The 13,402-nt window shown below is 42.2% G+C and overlaps 1 protein-coding gene across 7 annotated transcripts in view; it reads right to left on the bottom strand.

Moving 5' to 3' along the window:
• Nucleotides 1–13,402, bottom strand: part of HEATR5A (HEAT repeat containing 5A) — a 119,830-nt gene that overhangs the window by 55,200 nt on the left and 51,228 nt on the right. For 6 of the 7 annotated variants that reach the window (XM_053284331.1, XM_053284336.1, XM_053284333.1 and 3 more), the window contains exons 13-19: nt 9,606–9,705; nt 8,770–8,879; nt 5,885–6,048; nt 5,627–5,802; nt 1,859–1,964; nt 1,152–1,342; nt 444–603 (exon numbers count right to left, since the gene is read on the bottom strand). In XM_053284331.1, coding sequence (XP_053140306.1) covers nt 444–603; nt 1,152–1,342; nt 1,859–1,964; nt 5,627–5,802; nt 5,885–6,048; nt 8,770–8,879; nt 9,606–9,705 — 1,007 coding nt within the window. The remainder of the gene's footprint in view (nt 1–443; nt 604–1,151; nt 1,343–1,858; nt 1,965–5,626; nt 5,803–5,884; nt 6,049–8,769; nt 8,880–9,605; nt 9,706–13,402) is intronic. The other variant, XM_053284337.1, reaches the window with a different exon arrangement.

Raw genomic sequence — 13,402 nt, 5'->3', positions numbered from 1 at the left:
ATGAGCATACAAAACCAAGGTTTAATCTAGAATCGGTGTGACCAGCCCATTATGTCTGAATTCACAGACTACTGACAAACCACAGTAGAGGCCATTGCTCTGCTGCAAGGGAATGCTGCTGCATCATAGGAGTTAACTTAAGAAGTTGAGTCCTAAGCAGATGGGAAATGAAAGCAGAGTACATAGTACTCTATGGGAAAGTACATGGGAAATTTCAAGCAGCCCCCACTCTCACAGCCAGTGTTGTACACTAGCCCCTTTCTCCCCAATACATTCACTATTTGTAATGAGGCTTGGCACCACCAGCTCAAGACAATATAGGAAACAACAAAAGGTCACAAGTTCTACAATTACCTAAAGTGTTTTGAGAATTACTTATAAGGAGACATACTTGTTCGGTTGTCGCTTTGTAAAGTAAGTGCACACTCAAAACCAAATAATACCTGTACTTCAGGTGAAGTGCTATCCTGAGATAATGTATAAAGTATTCCAACACATGCATTCAGATGCTGAGTAGAGCTTATTCCTCCTTGATATCTATAGAGAGATCCCAGAGCCAAAGAATGTCCTGTTCTTGATATAACATCTCTAGCAGATTTTAGCCTGTGTATTGTAAGAAAAAACAAAAATGATATAAAACTAGATCAGAACAGTGATTATAGCAATGAAGCCTGGCTTTACAGGAAGATTATAGAAAAGCAATGGGGAAAATACTCAAGAAGCCTGGCTTTACAGGAAGATTATAGAGAAACAGTGGGGAAATACTACCACTTTTGTCATGTCTCCTCATAGCAAATGGTAACCTCAACTCTTAGGTCTTAAAAGGAAACCAAACCAAAACAACCACCACATAGGGATGTGCAGATAACCGGCTACACACTGGGGCAGCATGGAGGTATGCTGCCACCCCTCAGGACTGTTTTAAAGCACAGCACTGGTGGGGGATATGCGGCCGGGGGGGGAGCACCCTCCCCAATCCTGAAAGCTACACCCACCCACCCATCTTCGAACCAGTTGAATCGCTGGACTTTTGAACTAGTTCTGAGGTCCATAAAATGGCCTCCGAACCAGTTAGTGCACATCCCTACCACATAGCAACATAAATAGAATCAATGTAATATAATAAAACCATGTTATAAGAACTGGCTTACTTGTCAAAGCTGATTTGTGCCAATCCAGCAGTGAAAGTGCCATCAGCAACCACCTGTGCAAGTCTGGCTAAGGATTCTGCAGCTGAACACCTTAAAACAGGGTTACTACTTTCCAAGGCACTCAAAACTAAGGTCAGGGAACACTTTCGAATTTCTTCAGAACCTAAACTTCCCTTGCAGCCAGCCAAGTGCTAGAACAACAACAAAAAGTCAGTTTTTCTTCATGTCAACGCAACACAATTTTAAGGACCAAAGAAAGTATATGGAAACACATGGCGGGGAGCCAAACCAGCTCTCCTATATGCATTTCCGCAGTGTGTACAAGACCAATAGTAATACATAAATAACAACAAATAAATAGTCATGTATATACTCCAAATATTAGTGGGTCTATAAGCATGTTCTCATTCAAATATGAGTGCAGGAAGTATCTCCAAGCCTAAACAGAAAAATAGAGAAAGTATATCTCCATTTCACACTGAAACTAATATTTTCCTTATAGGAAGACACTTATAAAAAGGATAAAGTTTAATACTGACCATAGGAACATGATGGATTTTAGAAGGTGACAGCTCTCATTGAGGGAGTACTAATTTTTCAGATTCACAGAAACTGCACCACACTAACACATCTAAACATTTAAGATGTTCATCACCATTTTAGAAATCAAAGTACCTATTTTATAATAAAGAGAGGGGGAGACTCACCTTCAGAAAATTAGAAAATGCTGATAAAACATTCTGTTGCACTATTTGCTGCCGTGATCCTTTGGTTTGTTTTATAGATGCCAATAATTGTTCTAACACCTGCAGTCTTAAACACAAAAAGGGAGAGGGAATGGGATGAAGTTGATCTCTCTCTTGTTCAACTGAGGCTGTTGGCACAGCAAAAGCACAGTTGCTTGCCAGGTCTCCTAGTATAGAACTCATTCCTTCCAAACAGCCATCTATGTTTCCTTTCTTCTCTAACTGAATAAGTATTTGAAAACCTTTTTGTTTTCCAAAGTCTCTGCTGCTGGCTTCCCTTCAGTATACCATTATTTACCTTCTGTTTTGTGATTAAATATTATGCAATTATATTGTTCATGTAGGTGCTGCATATGTATGTATGTACTGATTGATTGATTGTAAAATGCCCCAAGCACTAGCTAGGGAGTGTGATTTTATGTGCCTCCACTATATACTTCCTATATTTTACAGGATATTCAGTTATGGAGATTTGAGAGGGAGAAAAATAATCAGCAACCAAGTTGCTGCTCCTTCTGTGGCCAGTTAAATATCTCAAATGGTCATATACTGTCACCATACTAAGTTCTATGATATTCCCCAACTATTCTTCATTCTTGTAGTTTGTTTTGTTGCTAAATCTTCTCTGTGTTATTCCTGGTTGTCTCCGATTAGATTCCAACCTGCTGGTCATGTTGGTAGTTTAATCACAGGCAATCTGCATGCGATTTTGTTTGGTTTTACAGAAAACATTCTTATCCAACTGAGTTAGAATAGGAATATGTTAGACTGGGGCAGGGAAATGGCATAAGGAGAAACAAGAAAAGAACTCCAGAAACAAGGAACAAGTTTATTCAGGTAGGTTATTTCAAAGGCAGTATTCCTCCAAATACCAGTTCCTGGAAGTAGAACAGCAGAGGATGGTTTGTTGCTTTCCCAGAAGTAGCTGGCTGGTCCCTGTTGGAAATAAAATGCTAGACTAGATGGCTTCCTGATCTGATCCAGCAGAAGTCTTCTTATGTAGTCATTTCTGACCTGAAGCAACCACAAGGACCAAGGAGATACAGGTGAAACTCGGAAAATTAGAATACCGTGCAAAAGTCCATTAATTTCAGTAATGCAAATTAAAAGGTGAAACTGATATATGAGACAGACGCATTACATGCAAAGCGAGATAAGTCAAGCCTTAATTTGTTATAATTGTGATGATCATGGCATACAGCTCATGAAAACCCCAAATCCACAATCTCAGAAAATTAGAATATTACATGGAACCAATAAGACAAGGATTGAAGAATAGAACAATATCGGACCTCTGAAAAGTATACAGTGTACTGTGCTTGATTGGCCAGCAAACTCACCTGACCTGACCCCATAGAGAATCTATGGGGCATTGCCAAGAGAAGGATAAGAGACATGAGACCAAACAATACAGAAGAGCTGAAGGCCGCTAATGAAGCATCCTGGTCTTCCATAATACCTCATCAGTGCCACAGGCTGATAGCATCCATGCCACGCCGCATTGAGGCAGTAATTGATGCAAAAGGGGCCCAAACCAAGTACTGAATACATATGCATGCTTATACTTTTCAGAGGTCCGATATTGTTCTATTCTTCAATCCTTGTCTTCTTGGTTCCATGTAATATTCTAATTTTCTGGGATTGTGGATTTGGGGTTTTCATGAGCTGTACGCCATGATCATCACAATGATAACAAATTAAGGCTTGACTTATCTCGCTTTGCATGTAATGCGTCTGTCTCATATATCAGTTTCACCTTTTAATTTGCATTACTGAAATTAATGGACTTTTGCACGATATTCTAATTTTCCGAGTTTCACCTGTATCTCAGAGTTTTCTAACAGAGCATGGTGCTTGAATGGATAAAAAGTTGAATTCATGCCTTGATGGGCAGATTTCAAATCCCACCTATGCCAAGAACTCCTTGTGGGTACAGACTACTCTAAGGGCTCAATTTTCCATCTGCAATATTGCAACAACAGAGGCAGCTCAATGCCTGTTGCAACTTGAGGTAACTCACAACATACCACTGCATCCCATCCTTGCCAGCCCTGCACCCTGGATGAGCCTGGCACCTATGTAGCCCTCTTCCTTCTCACTGGCCTCACCTTCCAGGCACACATTCAGTGTTCTCTCTAATTTTCTTCGTATGTGCGCGGAATGAATTTTGTTCTGGGCAGCAATATCAAGGCATTGTGTGCACACATGAATTCAGAATGGGGCCTTCCTGATTCAACCTGAGCGGGATCTATAATTAACTGAGCAGACATCAAATAATGTGTGAGCGCACATACACATGCACATGCCTTAGAGGGAAAACTGCGCTTATTCTGTTCTGGCGCTGGCATGTGCTGCTGTCTGCTGTTCCAAACAGAATGCATACATCCTGTTTTACCAGCCCTGTGTGTCTTGCCACTGCCACTGCACCACCGATTGGCCCATTCCCTCCGTTCCAGCAACAGTTTTGTTCAATTTTGGTACTGGGGTGTGGGGCGAGGGGCAAGAGAGAGCGAGAGCACAAGCCACTCAGTGATGCTGGTGCAAATCTGTAGCCCCCACAGAGCAGCAGGCATTGCCGGCCAGCCAGAGGCCACATCAGTGCACAGAGAAAGGGCAGCAGTATTGGGACACAGTACTGAGTTGGTGACAAACAATCATTGTGGTGCAGCTAAGGGCAGTGGCACATTCTGCCACCTCTTTAAAAAGCCTCCAAAAGGCACCACCTAAGGCAATTGCCCCATCTCAACTGATGGGCAAGTCACCCCTGACAATAGTAAGCTGCCTCACAGAGGAGTTATGCAGGTAAATGCATTAAGGCTTATAAAATACGTTTCAAATTCAAGCCCTGTATTTACAAAAGCTGAAAAGGATACCAAATGTAAACTCACACTAAAATGTGCATTAGATTTCTATGAAAATGTTTTATGGAACTCAGGTATCTGTCTATTTACCTATCATGCACCAATAACCCTATCTTGAATCCCTGGTAGATAGAGCTATTGTCAGGGGTGGCATCCTGTGGCAGCTGCTGATGACCCTGGTCCTTCAGTAGGAGACACTGCCAATCCCAGACAACTTTTGTGAAGTACACATAGTACAGTGCCTGTACTTTTGTACAGTGCCAACAGCATGAATCTTGGCTGACAGGGTCATTCTTTTATTGCCTCTTTTCTGACATCTGTCCCATCTGCAAATGCAAGTTTACCCCCAGTGGCCCCTGCAATGATGCAGAGAGATGGTGGAATTCTTTGGCACTCCTAGTCCTATCAGTGCCGCATAGGAAGGATTCCACTGGGAGGATGAGGGAGGGAGACGAGAGAAAAGGAGAATGGAAGAAGAACTTTGCTGCTACCGAGATTTGTGGAAGTGGGGCTCCATCATCACGAAGCAATGACCCATCGTGGATGTCCACGGAAGACATTATGCCAAAGACTCCCTCAAACCTGAAGCTGCCCCTGGTCATTGTTAGCTATAAGTCACCACTTTATAATTATTTTAGATTGACATGATAATGTGCAATATGAGTGTGTGTATACACGCAAAGTTGAATTAAATAATCATCCTGGAACATTTTATAAAGCTTATTATAAATCCAGAATTAGCCAACTATTTTTACATCCTCCTCCTGCCATACAGCTTTAATTTTTACTTATTTGAAATTCTAAAGGGCATATTCATATGTGCTGGACTTGAAACACACACCATTTTAAACTGTCATAAATATTTTACCTTTGGGACTCAGCAATGTGGGGAAATATTACTCCAAAGAGACGGGTTGCTGCATTGACAATGGATAACATTGGAGGTAGTGGCTTAGGCACCGAATCACCTTCTGTTGCTTTTTCATAAATAGAATATGGATCATACTCCAGGCTTCCTCCAGCTATACTGTTAACCAAGAGCATCTGCAAATACAGGAGCAATACAGTTATTTTTCTTGCCAAATCACTTTTCTTATCTCAATGCAAAAATAACTACCGTACTAACCTGCTCTTCAATAAATCTATGCTCCGTCTCCTGTAGCAAGGAACCAAGTAAACTAAGTTCATTCTGGTGACAGAGAGATGGAAGATATGTGGCAGAGGTTGCCGTCTGATTATCAGTTTGACACAAATCAGGCACTAGTTCTTTGAGAATGGCAGAGAAACTTCCTGCAAATTAGAGAAGTAGGAAGAGTACTACTTGTAAACATAGGTAGTAGCCAAAGATATTTTCAGCAAAGTAACAGTGTGAACTGACATTAGGGGATCTCTGATAAATGTTTCTTGGCAGATCATTAAACTGAACAAGCTAAACAAATAAGTCAAAAAAATTTAATCTCAGGAATCATTTCATACTGGCTGGGCGCAGAGCATCTGCACCTCTAGTTTGGCACAGCCATTTTCTCCCCCTGCCCACCTGCCACCACCACCCCGCATTGGCTCTGATTTTCCCGGCCAGCCAGACACCTGGCTACCCGCGCTCCCACTGGCCGCCTCCACCAGCCCTCTGGCCTGCCGCCTGTTCCTACTGGCCAGACAGTGGGCCCACCAACTCCTGCCAGTGGCTGCCTCCTCCCACCTGCCCACCGCCTCCTCCCACCAACCTGCCAGCCTGCCACCTCCTCCCACCAGCCAGCCCACCGCCGGCTGCTATTGCTATTTTCTCCCCTGTCCCCATCGCTATCTAGGCAGCTGCTTGCGAACTCTCGCGAGAGCTGCCACACATGGAATTAGCTATGGGTATGCCTTAGAGAAATGTATAGAAAGAAGATTCTCTAAATCACAAAAATGTGATGAATAGTGAACACACAAACGAAACTCCACTGCTCATAGTATTAAGGTTATTTGGATCAAAAGGACAGCGTGGACATGATACATACATTTTCCCCTAGAACTATATATATATAAAAACCACACAACTAGCAGTATTAATGAATATATAACTAAATGCATCCAAGGTTTTTGCTCTGTGAATGGAAGGACCCCCTCCATGAATGAAGCAAAAACTTGCAACCATTACCTAAAACTTTATGGGAATAAAATAAGGATATAGTTACTATTCCACAAAAGAAAATTTTGCAGGAATTAATTTGTTTTGCTATTATATAATGCTTTACTAGAATATACTTGACTATATTACAACAGAAAAGAAATAATGGAAACGTCCATATTCCAATTTTGCCACATTCCAGTTCAACACAGTTTCAGTATCACACCTACAAGGTAGAAATAGTTTGACATTTGACCATCAAGTACTCGAGACGCAGGAGGGTTTAGACAGTTTCCAACAGCAGCAGCAGCAGCGTGACTACCAGCTTACAATTTATTAGGATACTCTTACTTCATTTGTTACTTCTGAATTGCAGCAGTTTGGCTTGAATAGTTTATTTCTTTATCTGAGTTCTCTCTTCAACCATAATACTTCATGTACACAAATCTTTAAACATAATATGGCTGAGATAAGGAAAAACACTCAATACAGCCAATGGAACCAGGCATTTCAATCTTGGCAACTTTCACAATGGAAATGTCAGGTGTAGGAATAACCTGCTCCTACTACTACTAAAATATTTATATACCGATCATCAACCAAAGTTCTCAAAGCCGTTTACATAGACAAATAAATAATACATCAAGCAGATGGTCCCCTGTTCCCAAAGGGCTCACAATTTAAAAAGAAACATAAGACAAATACTAGCAACAGCCACTGGAGGGATGCTGTGCTGGGGTTGGATAGGGCCAGTTGCTCTCCCCCTGCTAAATATAAGAGAATCACCACTTTGAAAGATGCCTCTTTGCTTAGTTAGCTGGGGCGACCTAAGCTTCATACTCCTTCCATTCAGTTTCCAGATGGTCAGCTTCATGATTAATGGATTTGGATAACACAATAGACTTTGTTCTAACAACCCTATGCTGAGATCAGCAGCTAAGTAAGGTAGACCGTGTCAGAATCCTGGAGGATCACAGCCTGTATGGCCAATGTTACAATTAGGATTTCTTATGTATTTGCCATCATATTCTTGCAAACTATCCTGCTCAAGACCAGGGCATACAAAAAGGAATACAATAAAACTCATGGCTGCTTTTGAGATAACACATCCACCCAAAGCCAGAGGATCCTATGCCTGCTGAAGAATTATATAGACTCCTATTGTATCTGGAAGCAAGATGATAAATCACCATTATCCCAAAAATCTGAACCATCAGGCAGAACATCTTCTAACTCAGGAAACTTGTTTGTGTACAACTTCTGTTTACTTTTAACATGCCCCTACAGCAAGTCTTACACTTGAACCACAAAATTATGTGGGGCTTTCCCCCAAGCAGCCAATCTGATCTGAAGTCCATGTGGCAGTCATATTTTTAACATTAAAATAACTTTTAAATGTTGATACTGTAGTCTAAATTCAGACATCACACCAAACATGGTTCAGGAAACATAAGATTTGGTGTAGTCTCAGTTGACAAACCAATCCACTTTGAAGACCACTGCACCTAGAGACAGAATGCTGAGCACACAGAACAATCAAAGCAGACAAGCAGTTCTAAACCATGGTTTGCAAGCTCAAATAAGATTTTGATTCTAAACTTTAGCCACGGTTTGGTTTTATGTCTGAACTAAGCTACAAAATCCATCAGATCCAACTAGCAGCTTCTCTTATGCCTTCTAACCTGCTTTTCACCTGCTTTTGTTGGGAGCAGTCCTCTCAAGGAATATGCTGTCTTGGACCCTACACCATAGTTCAGCAATTGAATAAAATACGAATTCATAACATTACATTGCCTGTTGTATATTAAAACAAGACTTATTTGCCCATTTGTCAACAAAAAGGGCAACAAGAAAACTTCTTGAGGGATTCTAAGAACAGCACTGTTTTATAAAATACATACCTTCATAAGTTTTGGGAGGCAACAAAGTAAGCAATTCATAAAGTCTTTTTCTGTATGTCACTGATGATGATTTTAAAGGATTGCCATAGGCTTTATTTAGTGAAGGAAGCCTTAAAACATAAAGAACACATCCTAAGGTTAGACAAAGGAAAAGTTCTATCCAACTATTTTCAGTTACTGGCTTGTTTTGCACTTCACTTGAAACTCATTATCTGGAAAGCTACAAAAAAAGAAGCCACTCAACAAGGCACACTTGTATTCATTCTGAAAACACTACTTTTATTTCTGTGTATTCAAAAAATATATACAGTGTGTATTTATGTGGGTAAACCCTTTAAAGGGGAGAAAAGGCATGTTTTCTTTATTGCGGAAGCCATTAAAAAAACCACAAGTATAGTCATGTTAACCAGGTTCTGTATCAGGTATAATATTGCACTGTATGAATAACTGCTTTAAAGTTTTCCATCAATTGTTATTCCTATGAATACATACCATGTTGTTGGTGGGCCACTGTGCGAAACAGGATGCTGGACTAGATGGGCCTTGGGCCTGATCCAGCAGGGCTGTTCTTATGTTCTTATGCTCAGAATTGCCAGATTTGTTATTACAGCTCTAATACAACCACACATGCAAACTGGACTTTAAAAGTTTACTTATCTACCATATTTATATACTGTCTGATATATACATCTGATTTGAAAAGGACACCATAGAAATGATCCAACATTAACTAAAAAATAGCTCACAGCTCAAGATTAAGTTTTAATGTAAAAAGTTAGCTTCAACAGAATGCTGCTTGATAGCTTCAGCATATCAGATACTTTTGCAATACTTACTGTGTCAGTAAATCAACAGCACATGGGAGGGGAGGAAGCAGTCTTTGAATAACTTCATCTGTAAGGAGTCCCCCACAATGAACAATAAAGCATTTGATAGCTGAGAAGAAAATTAGAGTAACTAATTACAAGGAACTGGGCTTTTCTTTTTACAAGAACTAAAAACAACAACAGACAAACATCTGCCACACAATACACCAGATATAACTGCAGTCGAGAAGAAAGAAAAACAAGTTAAAATAATCGACATAGCAATACCAGGGGATAGCAGAATAGAAGAAACAGAAAAAACAACAATACACAAAGATCTACAAATTGAAATTGAAAGGCTGCAGCAGAAGAAGACCAAAATAATCCCAGTAGTAATTGGTGCCCTAGGTGCAATTCCAAAACACCTTGAAGAGCAGCACCTCAACACCATAGGGGCCACAGAAATCACCATCAGCCAATTACAAAAAGCAACTTTACTGAAAACAGCCTATATTCTGCGACAATATCTATAACAACAACAACGAAAATAAAATTCAGCCATCCCAGGTCCTTGGGAAGGACCCGATGTCTGGATAAAACAAACCAGTCAATAACACCTGTCTGACTGTGTAAACAAGAAATAATACTAATACTATCTATTTAACCATAAGAATGTAATTGCTTTACATAGAAGGAGGGTGCTCAACATTCTCAGGCCATGATGCTGGGCAGCGATGGTGGCATGCAAGCACTCTCAGACTATGCCACCAAGCCCGGCAGTTACCAGGCTCTCTCACTATGCCATTTTTCTGTGCTTACAGTGCACCCCACAAGCCAGAAACGTAGCCATTTCCCTAGTCTGTTTGGAAGAGAAGCTTCAGCTGGCTGCATTCCAGAAGTGACAGGTGATTCTGATAAGGCATTTCCTGGTGCCTCCAGGGTGCTTTCCAGACTAGAGCCTACAACAGGGTCAGGACAAATTTCGGAAGTGTGCTTCCACATTTCCTGCGTCGTGACACCGCAGTCCTACAGAGACAGCAGGGTGCTGTTCACATTTCCAATGCCTTGTTGTGAATTTAATGGCTGCAATTTAGAGCAAGGATGTTGTACATCCGGCATGAACAAGTTGATGTTTTGGGGGGTTGTTAGTTGCTGGGAGACTGCTCCCCCTGCTGTTTATGTCCCAAATGCGACTTGCCTGAACGGAAGCATTTTGCTGCTGTTCCAATAGCTAGTCTGGAAAGTGCCCAGGTCATTGCAATACTACAATTAGACTAGGGAGATGTCCCTCTGATTGCATCTGAGCATATGCAGAGATTCAGGTCAGACCAAATAAAAAAAAGACACATAAGTGATGGAATGCTGGCTTCCTTCGTTCATTATGAGTCTTTGCTGATAAGCAGTCTTCAAGTCTTAGTTTTTCAAGACAGTTTAGAATATCCTCTCTTGTCACCTTAAATTGGCCCACTTCTTCAGCCTCCAAGCCTGAAAAGCTCAGTTCCCGAGTGGGTACATGGTCAGTATCCTCCGCCATCAAGACAGATGCAAATAACTCATTCAGCTTTTCTGCAATCCCCTTATCCTCCTCAAAAATCCCTTGCATGCCCTCATCATCTAAGAGTCCCACCGCCTCCCTGGCAGGTTTTCTGATCCTGATATATTAAAATAAGTTTTTGTTATTGCCTTTGACACTTTCAGCTATATGCTCCTCAAACTCTCTATTTGCATCCCTTATTCTCTTTAGAGAGGATATGCCAGCTCCTGAAGAAGTTGACATGGAGAAGTAGATTTGGGTTTCATCAGCGTACTGGTAACACCAGCTCCAAATCCCCTGATGATCTCTCCCAGCGGTTTCATGTAGATGTTAAAAAGCAATGGAGAAAGTATGGAGCCCTGAGGGACACCATACTTAAGCTCAGATCTCGAAGAGCAACAGTCTCCAAGTGACACCATCTGGAATCTGTCCAAAAGGTAGGAGCGGGACCACTGTAAAGCAGTGCCACCCACCTCCAAAACTCTCAGACGTTCCAGAAGGATACTATGGTCGATAGTATCAAAAGCCGCTGAGAGATCCAAAAGGACCAACAGAGTCACACTTCCTCTGTCCATTGCCAATTGGAGATCATCCATCAGGCCGACCAAGGCAGTCTCCACCCCATAGCCTGCCCAAAAACCAGTTTGAAATGGGTCTAGATAATCAGTTTCCTCCAAGACCGCCTGGAGCTGAGAGGCTACCACCCTCTCAATTACCTTGCTCAACCATGGGAGGTTGGAAACAGGCTATAATTGCTCAGCTCTGAGGGATCTAATGCAGGCTTCTTTAGAAGAGGTCTAATGATTGCCTCCTTAAGACAAGGAGGCATCCTGACCTCCCTCAGAGAAGCATTTATGATTTCTACCAGGCTGTTTACTACAACCTCCCTGCTAGATAGAACAAGCCATGTTGGACAAGGGTCAAGAGAAGAAATGGTAGGCCTCACCACTCCAAGCAGCTTGTCCACATCCTCAGGAGTCACAAACTGAAACCGGTCCAGTCGAATCGCATAAGAAGAGTTGTTGGACACCTCCGGTTCAGACATCAAATTAATTGTGGAGTCTCCATCTAGATCAGCCTGAATCCAAGAGATTTTATCTGCGAAAAACTCTTTAAACACGTCACAGCGGGTGACTGATGACTCCAACTTCTGGTTCAAGGGAGGTGGGGCGGACACTAGTCCCCTCACAACCCTGAACAACTCCGCTGGGAGTAAACTCGCAGAGGCAATACAGACAGAAAAGAATTGCCTCTTTGCCACACGTATTGCCTGAGCATAGAGCTTTAAATGTGCTCTATGTCGCAATATGTCGGATTTTAGTCAAGTCTCTCTCCACTTGCGCTCCAGTCGCCGACCTTGCCTCTTCAGCCCCCGTAGATCTTCCATATACCAAGGTGCCAATTATGAAGCAGGTCGGAGGGTACGCTTAGGAATAATCTTGTCTACTGCCCTGGTGAGCAAGTTGTTCCCGTTCTCAACCAAGGCACCAAAAGGATCACCAGCAAAGCCAATAATGAATCCCTCCAAGGCTTCTTGGAATCCTACTGGGTCCAATAACTTCTTCGGGCAGACCATTCTAATAAGCCCCTCACCCTTGCAGAGGTGGGAGGTGGTCATAAGTCCAACTTTAAGCAGATGGTGGTCCGTCCATGACAATGGGGAGATCACAGGAGTCCCCACCCATGAAACACCACCCTGATCAGAGTAGAAAACCAAATCAAGCACAGGACCTGCAATATGCATCGGTCCTTGGGATAGGCCCATAGTTGTCATGGCCACTATGAACTCCTGAACTGCCCCAGATAAATTGGTCCTGAAATGAACACTGAAGACCCCCCGCACCAAAAGTCTGGGAGACTCCAATGCAAATTCCACGACCAAGTCCGTGAGTTAGTAAGGGATTCCCTTGGGCAGTGGGGCAATAAGTACACCAACAGAAGACCCAATCTACCCCGATCCCAAAACTTAAGTACACACATTCAATATGGTCTGATACCCTAACAGGGACCCTGGTGAGGGAGATGTTATCCTTATAGACCACAACCACTCCACCTCCCCGCCCACCGGGAAATAAAAACCCTGGAAAACCCATGCAACAATTTAAAATAGTTTACAGTAGTTTAAAAACCCTGGAAGGCCAGGCCAAACAGATAGGTTTTAAGGGCTCTCCTGAAAGACAGTAATGAACTCAAATTACGGATTTCTGCCAGGAGTGCATTCCACAGCCCAGGAGCAGCTACAGAGAAGGCCCGCCTCTGAGTCGCCACCAGACGAACCTGTGGTAACTGGAGA

The sequence above is a fragment of the Hemicordylus capensis genome, chromosome 1 (genome assembly GCF_027244095.1).
Source record: "Hemicordylus capensis ecotype Gifberg chromosome 1, rHemCap1.1.pri, whole genome shotgun sequence".
Taxonomy (NCBI): Eukaryota; Metazoa; Chordata; class Lepidosauria; order Squamata; family Cordylidae; genus Hemicordylus; species Hemicordylus capensis.
The sequence above is the reverse complement of the archived record's forward strand: the minus strand, read 5'-3'. Positions and strand labels throughout refer to the sequence as shown.